Source organism: Sus scrofa, chromosome 16 (genome assembly GCF_054392235.1).
Source record: "Sus scrofa isolate SSC_HxYL_T2T_F1_AM1 chromosome 16, Sscrofa_HxYL_maternal_Yorkshire_Landrace_v2.0, whole genome shotgun sequence".
In the NCBI taxonomy this organism is placed as follows: Eukaryota; Metazoa; Chordata; class Mammalia; order Artiodactyla; family Suidae; genus Sus; species Sus scrofa.
The window spans coordinates 22,086,734-22,102,157 of NC_139398.1; the positions used below are offsets into that span (position 1 = coordinate 22,086,734).

Below are 15,424 nucleotides of genomic sequence, written 5' to 3' on the forward strand. Positions count from 1 at the left end.
AAGAACATGGTTCTCCTTTGGATTCTCTGTTATAAGAGTTACGGTTATTTGAAATTAATATTACCAAGTAACGGCAAAATAATAATCATTTTTAATTTCAAACAACTTTTACCTATTTTAAAATAAATAGAGAAATCACTTTATCATTCTTTATTTTAAACAGTTGCTATCATTATTTACTAGTTTCTGATAGATATTTTGTAGAAATAGTATGGAACTGTTTGAGAAATTATGCAAGACATTCAGTTGTCCTTTTGCATAAATTTAAATGTTCACTAATTGACTACATTTTTTAATCAGTAACATGAAAACCACAGTGCATCTACAAATAAATAGGTATTTTCAGTCCTTAAATGTTTTTAATTTATATCTATATCTAATGAATATATATTTATATCCAATGAGTATATATTTATCCTCACTTGTATGGTAGGGAAAAAACTGACTAAAATTGCACTTCATTCAGTTTTCACTTAAGAGTGAAATTTCTGAGAGTTCCCATTGTGGCTCAGTGGTTGAGAACCCAAACAGTATCCATGAGGATGAGGGTTCAATCCCTGACCTACCTCAGTGGGTTAAGGATCTGGAGTTGCCCTGAGCTGTTGTATAGGCCGGCAGCTGCAGCTCCAATTCGACTCCTAGTTGAGGAACTTCCATAAGCTGCAGGTGTAGTCCTAACAAAAAAAAAAAAAAAAAAAAGAATTAAGTTGCTGAATTTAAAACACCTTATTCTCTCATTTTAAATGTAGACCATCTAATAATTTTTAGGTGTGATACATTTTAAAGTTTTATTATCCTCATTCTGTTATAATTTCTACTGTTAAAATACTTAACCATGTGTAGGGCACTTTTTATTTGTTCCTACTTTGTTCAGTGCAATAGGACATAAGTATGAAGTAAGAATAGTTTGTTTCTTGAAAAAAAAATCGTGTGCCTTAGAGAGATATATAAAGTTGCATAATGTTATTCTGAATTCAAAGTGACACAGTGAAATGGCATCTTGTCACAGTACTCATAAATTGAATCCAAGTTGATGTTTAAAAAAATAAAATAAAAATGCCTTTTTTCATTCTTCTCAGCTCATATAAACCTGACCATCATTTTTATCTACTTACACCCTCCCTCAATGGAGAAAGAGGAGAGAGGGAAAAATATTAAAGGAAAAATAAAGATTTAGGAGATAAAATTATGATGAGAAATGTGTTTCAGAGAATTTTTAGCGTTTTTATTTTTAAGAGAGTTCTAAAAGAAAAACTCTCTGAAAAAAAGAATATCATGATATTTAAAACAGTACATATTCAAATGTAAAATATGTATTTTTAGACTTTCTAGATACATGTAATAAACCTAAGAAGATAATTTCTATATGAATTTGGTTTTACATCAAAACGCTTCATTGCAATTCTATGGCAAGATAATGAAGGGAAAAGTTTCAAAAAGTAATTTTAAGATCATTATGGAACCAAAATACTACTGCTGATATCACATACATATTTATTATTGTACATCTACTTCTTCTGGACTCTGATAAAGTTAGCTTTCTGAGAACTCTCTGAATATATGCATAAATAATTCTATAATATGATCTGCACTCAAAAATATCTCATTAAAGAACTGGTGGGCCAACAGGTACATGAAAAGATGCTCAACATCACTAATCATCAGGGAAATGTGAATGAAAACCACAATGAGACATCACCTCGTACATGCTAGATTGGCTACTATCAAAAAAAAAAAATAAGTGTTGGAAAGAATGTGGAGAGAAAGGAATCTTTGTGCACTGTTTGTGGGAAAGTAAATTATTGTAGTCATTATGGGAAAAAAAATGGAGGTTCCTCAAAAAGTTAAAAATTGAACTGACTGTATGATCCAGCAATGCCACTTTTGAGTGTTTATCCAAAGAATACAAAACATACTAACTTAAAAAAAAAATATGCAACCCTTATGTTCATTGCAGCATGATTTACAACAGCCAAGGTTTGGAAGCAACCCAGATGTCCACTGAGAGATGACTGGATAAAGAAAATGTGGTATAAGCAGTCATCCCTTGGTTTCCACAGAGGATTGGCTCCAGGACCCACTGCAGCTGCCAAAATCCAAAGATGCTCAAATCCCTCATAGGAAATGATGTAGTATTTGAATATAACCTATGCACATCCCTCTGTATACTTGAAATATTCTCTAGATTACTTATAATTTCTAATACAGTGTAAATGCTGTGTAAATAGTTTCAGAGTAAGGCAACTTCAAGTTATGCCTTTTGGAACTTTCTGGAATTTTTTTTCCTACATATTTTCAATCTGTAGTTGACTGAACCTTGGATGTAGAAACAGCAGATATAGAGATGCTGAATAAAATCTTGCCACTTAGGACATGGACGGACCTCCAGGGCATTATGCTTGGTGAAATGTCAGACAAGGAAAGACAAATATCATGATTTCATTTATATATGGAATCTAAAACAAAACAAAAATAGAAAAAAAAAACTAGCTTATAAATGCAGAGAATAGATTGGTGGTTGGCAGAAGTGGTCGTTGCTAGAAGGTGGGTGAAATGAGTGAAGTGAGCCAAAAGGTACAAAATTCTAGTTCTAAAATAAGTCATCAGAATGCAAGATACTGTATGGTGACTCTGAATTAATAATACTATATTGCATATTTGAATGTCCCTAAGAAAGTAAATCTTAAAAATTCTCATCACGAGAACAAAAATTTGTAACTGTGGTGATAGTTACTAACTATACTTATTGTGGTGATCATTTGCAATATACACAAATATTGAATTATTATGTTGTACATCTGAAACTAATGTTGTGTGTCCGTTATACTTCAATAAAAATAAAGAATTGCCAATGTTTAAATTAATTTTGAGTTTTCGTGGGCTTTATCCAATTGAATATTTCCTCATTATTTGCAGGAAAATGTACTGCCATACCCAAGTCATATGTCTATATATGTGTGTGTGTACACACACACACCCACATATGCACCCAAAACAATACACACACGAGATATGTAGATAGGGCAGGTAGATATATGGATAAAGAAGTGATTTTGAAATTTTGTTATGAAAATGTTCTATGAGTTATTGTTTTAAATGTTTAAAAATGTAGTGAGTTATTTTTTAAAGATTTACAAATGTGGCCTGTAGATTGAAATTTTCTTTTCTAACAGAATAAGAGGTTAGCTGGTATGTACTGCCTTTGGTATTTTCTTACTTAGAGAGTAAAACAAATTAGAGTACTAAAAATCCATTCAAATCCTTGATGTAATTTACCAGATGACAAGAATATTAATAAGAACCTGCTTCAAGGAGTTCCCACTGTGGCACAATGGGTTAAGGATCCTACTGCAGTGGCTCAGGTAGCTGTGGAGGCCTGGGTTTGATCCCCAGACCATCAATGGGATATAAAGGACATGAAATTGTCATTCAATCCCTGGCTCAGGATCGTCCATATGCCCTGGATATGGCCATTAAAAAAAAAAAAAAATCTGCTTGGACTGTTTCTTTAGAATCTAGCCAGAATTTCACCATTTCTCACAACTTACATTGCTACAAACATCACGGTCTATATCTCCTTCACTGGTTTCCTGGATTATTTCTATAATCTCTTAACTAATCTATTTCTATCCTCTCCTCTAGTCATCAATGACTAGGGAGTCAATATTGAGTAGAAAAGCCAGAGTCTCCTGGCTTTATCAAGGGTGAGGATAATCTAGAAAATTCACCATAGGCTTCTCATATCATGTTTTTGTTCTTTTTTTTTGTTGTTGTTGTTTGGTTTTTTTTTTTGCTTTTCAGGTCCATACCCACAACATATGGAGTTTCCCAAGCTAGAGGTCTAATCTGAGCTACAGTTGCCTGGCCTATGCCATAGCCACAGCAATGCCAGATCAGAGGCGCGTCTGTGAGCTATACCACAGCTCACAGCAACGGTGGATGCTTAACCTACTGGGCGAGGCCAGGGATTGAACCCGCAACCTCATGTTTCCTAGTCGCATTCGTTTCTACTGTGCCACAATGGGAACTCCCTCATATCATGTTTTTATTCAAGTCCTCTGCCTGGCTTGCAAAGATCTCCATGATGGGACCTTTGTCTGCATCTTTGACCTGATCTCCAGTTATGGACCACTCCATTCACTGTACTCAGTCCAATCGGCTCTCTTGCTCAGTACACTCCCTTCTCAGGGATTCTGCAACTGATGCTCAAACACTCTGGAAAATACTTCACTCAGATACCATGTGGATCATGTTTTCCTTCCTTCAGGACTCTGCTGAAATTTCTTCCTAACAGACATGACTTTTCTGACCACCTTATTGTAATATAGCCACCACCTTCTATTTTACTTATTTTTACTCTGCCTTACGCTTTTCAAACTTAACTTTGACACTAATGACAAGTGCTTTTAAACTTGTTTACTATTTAACTTGCCAAACTGAGTGGTAGTTCTTTGAGCAGAGGGAATAAGCCTGTTTCCTTCACTGCTCCACCCCCAGATCCAGAGTGGGTCCCATAAATATTCATTGAATGAAGGAGTGAATTTAGTTATGGATCCCAAGCTTTATTTAGATAACAAATTTTATGCCAGCAAAATGGACAATGATTATTCATCCACTGCAGGAGGAAAAAATATATATAAATATTATTTGGAGATATAATTTTGAGACTATTTTACACAGTATGTAAATCAATTTAACATATAATAATTTCATAATTTCACAAATATTAATTTGAATTTAATTTAAAAATAGAATATTTTCAAAAAATTAAACAAAATCGATATAAAATGAACAAGACTCTCTTTTTATGATATTTTCATGCTTAAAAAGCAGAAGATATATACCTCTTGCTTTAGTGACTATGTATAGTAATTAAATACTTATAACTAAATTATTACTCTCAAAGATTAATCCACTTTGACATAGTAATAAGAAGGCCTTTGGTTAGCACTCCACTCCCTTTTTCAATTGTGTTAAAAAATAAAAAGAATGTCCTACATTTTTCTGATTGACACACATTGATTATTTATTGTCATAGATGGTAAGTGTAAATCAATATAAAATCATATATATGAATAAAAATGCATTTATTATAGCTAAAAATATATAAATATTATATGCAATGTAACTTTTTGATACCTCAATTTTACTTAGTAAACATACTTAATCTCAAACCTAAATCTTATGAATCATTGATAAAAAAGATTTTCTATTATTTCTCATATTACCAAGAGAACTTATATTTATTTAATTTGAATTAATGTCTTTATACCTTTTAAGCATTGGTATGTTTTGAGATCATTTTTAAAAATTTTAAAAAATTAAGTGACAAAACTTCTAAGGAATTTATTTCTGAATAGAAAAGAGAAAAATAAGCAAAACTACAACAAAAATAATGGATAAAAATTAGACACAAATGTTTTATCTAGGTGTACTTTGAAAATTCAGCATAAATGCATAATTTTACTGGGATCACATGATTAAACTGATTTCTAGCAGAGTACAATTTACATACAATAGAGGGATTAAAAATGATAAATCATCTATACAAAAACTCTTTCTTTTCAAGTTTATTTTTACTACCACATATATGATTTATTTCTTTGTTAAAATTGAGAGTTCCTATACAAATATGGGAACAGCAGCACGATTAATGGGATTGAATGCAAAAACACTTTTGGTAGGTTAAAATAATCACAAGTATTAAATGTGTACGATATACCACATTTGGGGATGAATAGAGTGCACTTTGCTATAAGGAGAAGGGAAAACAGTACTAAATTAAAGGACCTTCATTCTTTTGCAGGTGTCCCATTATTGGAAATTCCTATAACTTCCTTCATTGTTATAGAAACCACCTACATATCCCAAATATAATCATGATTTTTCCCTTTCTCATATTTACATACTCCTTCACGGACTATCTGAAAAAGACAAACTGCGTATACTGAGTCAATGACTTGTTTGTATTTCTTTGAAATTTGCTCTCCTTTTCTGCAATCCTCTTTTCTACAAATCCAGTTAATGTTGCTAAATGGCTCCTCATCACATTCCACTTCCTCTCATTTTTTCCTCTCTCTATCTTGTTAATTTTTCTTTTTACTTACTTGGTCATAGCCCCCTCAAGACCAGCATTACCCATTCTCATTTCTTCCACGCCTCCAGTAGCACAGCTTGCCCATATCAGAATTCTCCCACTGTGAGGTCCAGGCCCATAAACAATGTATGAATTTGATATTTATATTCTCAAAAAAGTAATACAAGGGGCCAGACAAAGCCTAGTGTGCTTAGAGTTTACTTCCAGATCTTATTTTTTAATGAATCTTTCTAAGTTTATAAGGAAAACATTAAATTAGAAGTAAACTCTGGTAAGACTTTTTAAATGACTTAAGCAAATTAACATTCTCATTGTTTCAACATAAAATACGTTCCTGTTAAATCACTGAATAAAAATGTCTCTGGGAGTGAAGACTTCATAGTCACCTGGTCTTTTTTAAATTGAAAATATTGCTAATTGAAGGAAAATTAAAATTTCTGTCATTTTCAAATTTTAAACTTTCTGTTCTTTCATTTTTATTGGATAATCACTATCCAAAAATATATCTCTGTACCTTTTTTAATTTGATGACTCCTTCTTGTGTATCCTCATCTGTGACGATGTCAAACAAATTTCCCCCATCTCCTGGAACAATATTGTATTCAATTTCTGCATTTTGTCCAAAATCAGGGTCCACAGCTCTTATTCTTCCAATAGCTGAGCCAATAGGAGAAGACTCAGGAACTTTCAGATGGAAGATGCCTGATGAGACATGTAATTTTTGTTGACAGTGGAATTAGCACAGTGTACCAGTAAGATTACCAGGTTTGAAAAATATAGTCTACAGAAAATAAATCAACTATATAAGATAATAGTGCAAAATTGAAAGGCAGTTTGCTGTCCAAATTTAAGGAATCAATCCAAGTTAAGGAGTGCAATTAGAAGTAATAATTTCACTTTTCACTGCAATAGATCTTGTTGTAGAATTTTAAGCGGTCATTATAAATAGCAGAAACTATTAAAATTATGGTGAAGAAATATTTTACACACTAACACATCTAAGTCTACCTAGTTTCAAACGTGAGGGTGAGAATATCCATGAAATAAATTGGTACCATTGCAAAAGAATCTAAGATAAAAGACATAGATAAAAAAGATAGATAGATGATAGACAGAAGAGAGATATTTAGATATTTATAGAAAAATAAGGTTATGTGTTCCAACATATATAAACATAAAACATATGTATATAAACATACATAAATATAAAATGTATATATAAATATAAAAATATATGAACTGGAATTCCTTTGTGGTGCAGCAGAAATGAATCCGACCAGCAACCATGAGGTTGTAGGTTCGATCTCTGGCCTCGCTCAGTGGGTTAAGTGTCCTGCATTGCTGTGGCTGTGGTATAGGCTGGTAGCTGTAGCTCTGATTCAACCCCTAGCCAGGAACCTACATGTGTTGTAGGTGCAGCCCTAAAAAGCAAAAAATAAAACATTAAAAAATAAATATATGTATATGAACTATTTAATAAAAATAAATCATTAAGCTACAATGACCTGTAAAGTCATTTTATATATTTATATTTCTGTGTATTAAACATGTGTACATATATTTATTATATGGTAGATTTAAGTACAGTATGTTAGAGACTAAGATTCAACTTACATTTAGTAAATTTTTACTAGGTTCCAATTTAGGTATTTTTCACATTTTAAAAATCAGGATATAAAGTTCTATTTCCCCAAAAGTAAAATGTTTACTTTTTACCACCAGATGGAGCACCAATATTACTATAAATTTGATATCGAGTCAGAAACACCTATATAAATCTCTATATAAAATATACCAGAATCAAGAAAAAATAATGGTATCCCACAGAAATAAAAATATATACACTGTCTACAAGCGTTTATAAAATCTTGTAAGGTATAATGTGAAGAAAAATAAATAAGCTTTTTTATTTTATTAATTCTTATTTTAAAATCTTTATTTGCAAGATACCACACAAATAGAAAAGTACACAAAACAATAGAGTTAAATGAATTACTGTGAAGAGACAAACAGTGTAACAGCCACCAAGGTCAAATTCAAGAACAATGCCAGCACTCAAAGAGCTTTCCCATGAGATATGGGCTATTTTAGTGCTATTTCATAAATCTAAATATGAGTAAACAGCAGTCTGTTTATATCAAGATAAGAAAAGAAAGAAAATAGGAAGAAATAAAATTGTAAGAGCAAAACAATGCAAAAATACAGTTTAAATTAATATTGACCCCAATTTAAATTTCTATTAGTAGATTTTGGACTGTACTTTCCCGTGGGTAAAGCAACCAGGAGAATTAATTTGATTTGAACTTCTAGTTAATGTTTATGCAATTAAAATAAGAAGGTGTATATATATATATATATATATTTATTTATTTATTTATTTATTTATTTATTTATTTATTTATTTTTTAGGGCCTCACTTGTGGCATATGGAAGTTCCCAGGCTAGGGGTCGAATCGGAGCGCAGCTGCTGGTCTGCACCACAGCCACAGCAATGCAGGATCTGAGCCACGTCTGCGACCTACACAACTGCTCAAGGTAATGCTGGATCCCTAACCCACTGAGGGAGGCCAGGGATCAAAGTCAAATTCTCATGGATCCTAGTCATGTTTGTTACCACAGAGCCACGATGGGAACTCCTTAATATGATTTTTAGATGGTAAAGTTCAGTTAACAAACTGCATTATAAAATTACAAGTATATCCTTCAAGAGATAGAAATAACAATCACATTTTATGGAGATTCTGACAAACAATCCCAATTGTTTTTTGAGAACTTGAAGTTCTTTCACAACCAGTTTCAAAATGTTGTAATTTCATTAGCCTTGTAGCACTTCAATCTTACTGTCTGCCTTTCTACCTGCTAAAAAAATGTAATTACCATTTATTCTTATAATGTTAAAATCATCCTTATTTATATTTGTCCATTGCACATTACCTCAATGGGATATATATTTAGTCTCAAAAGAGCTATTCACCTAAAATTGTTCATTTCTATGGAATAGATAGTACATCTTACAGTGGTGTAAAATTATTTAATTAGTTAATTTAATAATTAATTAATAGTATATCTGCTAAAGAGAAAATGTAAATGTTAACTAACAAAAAAGCAGACATAGACCAAATAGAAATACTTCAAGTGGTAAAAACACAGTGTTATGCAAACATTATAAAATAAATTTTGGTAAATATTCATATTTATCTATCAAAGTAGCAACATTTTATAGGTCATAATTATGATTTATTAGGTTTTATTCCCTAAACACTTAACACATGGCTACCACGTAGAGTAACTCAATGTTTGTGGGCTTAAAGCAGGGTTTGAATTTGAGGCATGAACAAAGAAAAAGAATAAAATCTTAGGTTACAGGCTATACCTATTACCTACAAGAAGGGTAAAGACAGCTATCCAAGAGGAATTTGTCTGAGTTTAAAGAGGCATGATTACATAAGCAGAATATACTGTGACTTATTCAACCTACTTTCTATGGAGCATAAGTGTGATAGCCATATTAAATCCTCATACTTTGAAACACTCCTAGGATATCAGACAACAGAAGGATGCCTTATTTCTTGCCTCATGTGACATGGAAGCAAATGACACAGTTTTATAAAGTTGTACTAAATGTCTCAGTGACAAATTCCAAAGAAAAAGGACAAGACCTAGAACACATGAGGCTTTTTTTTTTTTTCCATTTTTCTTCCTTAGTTTTCATTCTTTAAATATAAGCATGATTTCTCAGAAATGGGTTCATATCCTTTGCATCTCATTGTGTGATTGTGATTTTGAAATGAAGAAATACCAAGAGTCTTGAATCTATATTGTGATTGATCATGGTCTAATTTCATGGTACATTAGTAAGTATCAGGAAAGGTCTTAAAATTTTCCAAATGAAATAGAGCAACAGAGGTCTATTTTAAATAATGTACTATAAATACTTCTCTGTCAGGATATTTAGATAGGAAACATGATTTAAAATAATCAAAGACATAGTTGGCAGAGATGTGAGAGAGATAAGGAGCTCTCAAGGGTAGTACTTTCAAATTTCAAACACGGCAGGTGCATGGTGGTGATTCAGTGCATGGAGGTGATGGTGATGGTGATGCATCATCAGGACGATAGGGAGGATTGAATGGAATCATTACAAAAAGATGGGCATCTAACTTAAAAGCTTGGAATAGTTCTGCTTACTCTATCCTACTTATTCCAGAGGAGGAACTTTAGGTTACATATTAGTTTATGAGTCAGATTTCCATTAGAACATTTAAAAATTAAAGTAACAGAATCAAAAATCAAGGGAAATTATCTAATGTGGCATCATCCCTTAGGGATTAGGGTCAGTGATATTGAAGCATTTAGGCAGAATTGAGAACTTTCAATGCCAGACAAAAATTTTAAGCTCTTAAAGGTTATCTAAAGGACATCAGATAATAGAGTATAGATGAAAGAATCCCCCTTTTCAAGATAATATGCTGAGATAAGAGTTTTGTATTTTATAAAAGAACATTTTATGAAGCTAATAACAGTAAATGTGAAGACAGCTATACTTTGTAGTACTCTATCAATATAAGTTAAATAGCAGCTTATAAAACAAGTTGTCAGGATACAGTGCACCTCTGAAATTCAAAATTTTCTAATGGCATTGGAAAACTTGTGATAAGTTGTTATATTAGCCTTGTGCAAAAAAGATTGACTTAATAGTACTCCACTAACAGGCCCTACCACAATTAAGACATAATAGAAGTAAAAGAGTGATTCACCACTTACGTCTTTTTTGCACACTGAGGTTTTAGTTGCATGAAACAAATATATACAGAGCTCTGAATTTTCTGTTCTTTACATAACAGATATATATTTTAGTAAGGTAGAAGATGAAAGACACTTTCACTAAGACAAGCATTTCCTCAACAGAATATTATAGTTGTTAATAAAGTCTACAGAATATGGAACAAGTCAGAGAAACTATGCATTAGTCTTATCAGATTGTTTAGGTTCTGTCGTTTTATTTCCAGTGACTTGACATTTCATCATTTCTAGAAACCCAATAGCAATAAAGCTGGGGTCATTCAGATTAATTCAAAACTGAAGTAATCTTCAGCTGTGCCAAAGCTGGATCACTTATGATGTACTATGTAATTACACAGCCATCATTTTCTAGGCGTCCTACTTTTGATGCATAAGAAACATCTTAATGGCACTACCTGTACTACATAGATTAAGATATAAAACAGGTGACAAGAAATTATTCACAGAGTTATTAAAATATGTATGTACATATTTGATAAATATGTATGTAGATATTTAAGCAGGCTATACTTAACAAAAATAACTGTGTTCCCATGGAAAAAGGAGAAAACTGCATGTAGTAAGCTAAGGTAGAATTACAGTGATCAAATTCTGTAACTTCTTACAAACAATGTTTCCCCTGTTAATTTCAAAGGTAAAATTATCTGTTACTTAATTATAGGTTAAGCGGGCATCCTCTCAATAATAAATGTCATTCAAAAATTGTACTTGGATTATACTTTATTAGAGCTTATACTTTATTAGAGCTTACACTGTGTGTTTGCATGTGTGCATATTCATTAATGCCTAAGGACAAAGAATATATATTCCCTTCCTTTTTCTTTGAGTCTATTTCCAAGTATTGATAAAAACACCAAAAGAGATATATTTACTAAACAAATATAAATTAATATGCTACAATTTATGAAGAAATAAAGATTACAGGACCTGAATGAATATGTTCAGTGAGTGAATGAAAAACACTGAGTAACAAGAATAGCAATTTTTTTTCTGCTCAGAATAATAACTAATGTAAAGTTACTCAAAAACAATATATGAAGGCAATTTTCAACTGCACATAAAGCTTACCTATACATAACTAATATAGAGGTGATTAGTATTAAAAATACTAGAATACTAGAAATAATAGAAGGCTTAAGAAGAAATTATTTCAAATTGATAAGGATGTTAAATGTTTTTAAGAACTTAAAAACATATATTTGAGAACACCTACGTAGATGATTACTTGAAATATTGCATTTTCATTTCAACGTTAGAAAATAGAGAAGGGAATCAAGATAGCAGAGCATGGAAGACCTTGAACTCATCTTCTCTCGTAGGCATACTAAAATTACAACTACTTGCCAGGCAACTCTCTATGAGCAAAACCTAAAGTGTAACAAAAAAGATTTTCTGCATCTAAAGATATAAAGAAGGAACAACAAGAAGACAAGTGGGGGGAAGGAAATGGAGTATGAGAGGAGGAGATGGGGTACAGTTGAGACCCACACCTATAGGTTGGCAACTGAAAAAGAGGAGGGAAATCACAACCCAGAGGTTGAAATTGCGAACATAATATTCCAAAATCTACGTGACATAGTGAAAGCAGTTCTAAGTGGGAAGATTATAGTGTTATAAGTCTAACTCAGGAAACAAGAAAATCTCAAATAAGCAATCTGGTTGTATACCTAAAAGAACTAGAAAAACAAGAAAAACAAAGTTAGTAGGAGGAAGGAAAAGAACAGATCATATAAGAAAAATAAATAAAATAGAGACTAAAGAAACAATAGAAAATATCAATGAAACTAAGAGTTGGTTCCTTGAAAAGATAGACAAAATTGGTAAACCTCTAGCCAGACACAAGGAAAAAAAAAAAGGTCCCAAATAAACAAAATCAAAAATAAAAGGGGAGAAATTAACTGACACCACAGAAGTACAAAGGATCATATGAGATTATGGCAAATAGTTATAAACCAAAAAAAAAAAAAAAAAATGGACAACCTAGAAGAAATGAATACATTCCTAGAAGCATACATTCTTCCAAGACTGAATCATTAATAAATAGACATTTTAAACAAGTCAATTACTGGTAATGATTTTCATCAGCATACAAAAAACTCCCAATGACTAAAAGTTCAGGACCAGACAGCTTTACAAATAGATTTCACCAAACATTTAAAGAAGCTTTAACACCTATTTGTTTCTAATCCAAAAAAAGGACTCTTCCAAACTCATTCTATGATGTCAGCATCACCCTGATTCCAAAACCAGACAAAGATACAAGATACCAGAAATATCTAAATTAACATAGATGCAAAAGTCCTCAAAAATATATCAAACCAATTTCAACAATACATTAAAAAGATCAAACACCATGACCAAATGGGATTTATACCAGGGATGCAAGGATGGTTGTATATCCACAAATTATTCAATGTGATATACCATGTTATCACAATGAAGGATAAAAACCATATCATAATCTCAATAGATACAGAAAAAGCTTTTGACAAAATTCATTTGTGATTAAAAAGTTTCAACAAAATGAGTGTAGAGGAACTAAATCTCAACATAATAAAGACTATATATGACAACTCCATGGCCAACATCATACTAAGTGGTGAAAAGTTGAAAGCATTTCCTCTAATTTCAGATACAAGACAGGATGTCTACTCTTTTCACTTGTATTCAACATAGTATCAGGAGTCTTACCCAATAAGAAAAATAAATAAAAGGAACCCACATAGGTGGTATGCTCTTTGAAATCTATCTTAGCAATATTTCTTTGGATCTCCTCCAGCAAGGGAAACAAAACCAAAAATAAGCAAATGGACTATATTTTTTTAAAAACCCACTTATGCACGGAAGATACTTGCAAATTACATGTCCAAAATACATGAAGAACTCATACAATTCAATATCAAATTGAAACATAGTCAGAAGACCTACATTTTTTTTTCCAGAGACATACAGATGACAGACAGGCACATGAAAAGTTGTTCAACATTATTAATAATTAGGGAAATTAATATCAAACCACGAGATATTGTCCCATATATGTTTGCATGGTTCGCATTACAAAACTAAAAATAATAAAATATTGATGAAGATGTGAAAAAAAGGAATATTTGTGCCTTGTTGGTATGGTTGTAAATTGGTGCAACCACTATGAAAAACTGTATGGAAATTCCTCCACAAATTAAAAATAAAACTATCATTAAATTCAGCAATTTCATTTCTGGATATTTACCCAAAGAAAACAAAAACACTAATTCAAAAAGACACATTCACCCAGATGTTAACTGCAGCATTAGTTACAATAGCCAAGATAGGAAAGCAACCTAAGTGAATAGGTTGAACTAATGAATGAAGAAGATGGGGTACATATATCCAATGGGATATTATTCAGCCATGCAAATAACAAAATCTTGCCATTTGCTACAACATGGATGAAACTAAAGGATATTTTATAAAATAAAATTAGCCAAACAGAAAAAAAGGCAAATATCACATGATCTCATATTTATTTGGTATTTTAAAAAGAAAACACACAAAAAACAAAAACAGATTCCTAAATACAGACTACAAATGATGGGTGGTTTCTGGAGGGAAGGAAGGTGATGGGGATAGGCAAAATAGGTGAAAAGAATTAAAAGGTATACACTTCCAATTATAAAATAAGTAATCGCAGTGTAAGGTAGGATAGGGCATATCATCAATGGTAATGTAATAGTTTTTATGGGGATAGATGGACTCTAGATTTACTGTAGTGATATTTTAGTGATGATTTAAATGTTAAATCACTATATTGTACTCCTGAAACCAACATAACATTATATGCCAACTGTATGTGAATTTTAAAAAATAAATTAATTATTGCTACATGATACAAAATGGATTAACTTTTACAAGTATTATGTTCACTAAAACTAGTTAGATATACAAGATTACATATCATATGAATCCCTCATATGGAGTGTATAGATAGGCAAATCCATAGAGACAGAAAGTAGATACATGAGAAAGGAAATGGAGGAGGCACAGGAGAGGGACTGGGGAATAACTGCTAATGGGCACACGTGTTGCGAGACATGTTTTTATAATACTTTCTTAGCCCCTTTGCTGAAAACTCCATCTTGTCCTTCCTTTGTCCTGTCCTCCTGCTTGAGAAACAGTCACGGTGATGGCAAATGACTTAAGCTTAAGAACAAAGACCTAAGGGCATGGGTTATTCGCGGGGTCAGCTGAATGAGGACATAATACATTGGTCTAGGCACGCTGGACCTGTGCAGATTGGCACGCCATTTGCACAAGCATGATATGTCCTCTAAAGAATAAGACAAAGAGGAACCTCATGGCCAAGTGGTTTATGGGCGGTCATTAGCAGAATATGCATTAGAAAAGAGAGCCAAGGTGCAAATCTAGGCACCCAGGGTTGCCACAAATAGGCATGCCCTTTGTGGAAGCACAGTGAGGATTCTCTGAACTGCTATGCATAGCTAGCTAACTCAAATGCTAATGATTCTTAAATGCCTATAGTTTAGA

The 15,424-nt window shown here is 32.2% G+C and overlaps 1 protein-coding gene across 18 annotated transcripts in view; it reads right to left on the reverse strand.

Moving 5' to 3' along the window:
• CDH12 (cadherin 12) overlaps positions 1–15,424 on the reverse strand; it is a 989,627-nt gene that overhangs the window by 54,118 nt on the left and 920,085 nt on the right. For all 18 annotated transcript variants that reach the window (XM_085001686.1, XM_021077037.2, XM_085001675.1 and 15 more), the window contains one exon: positions 6,612–6,799. In XM_085001686.1, coding sequence (XP_084857812.1) covers positions 6,612–6,799 — 188 coding nt within the window. The remainder of the gene's footprint in view (positions 1–6,611; positions 6,800–15,424) is intronic.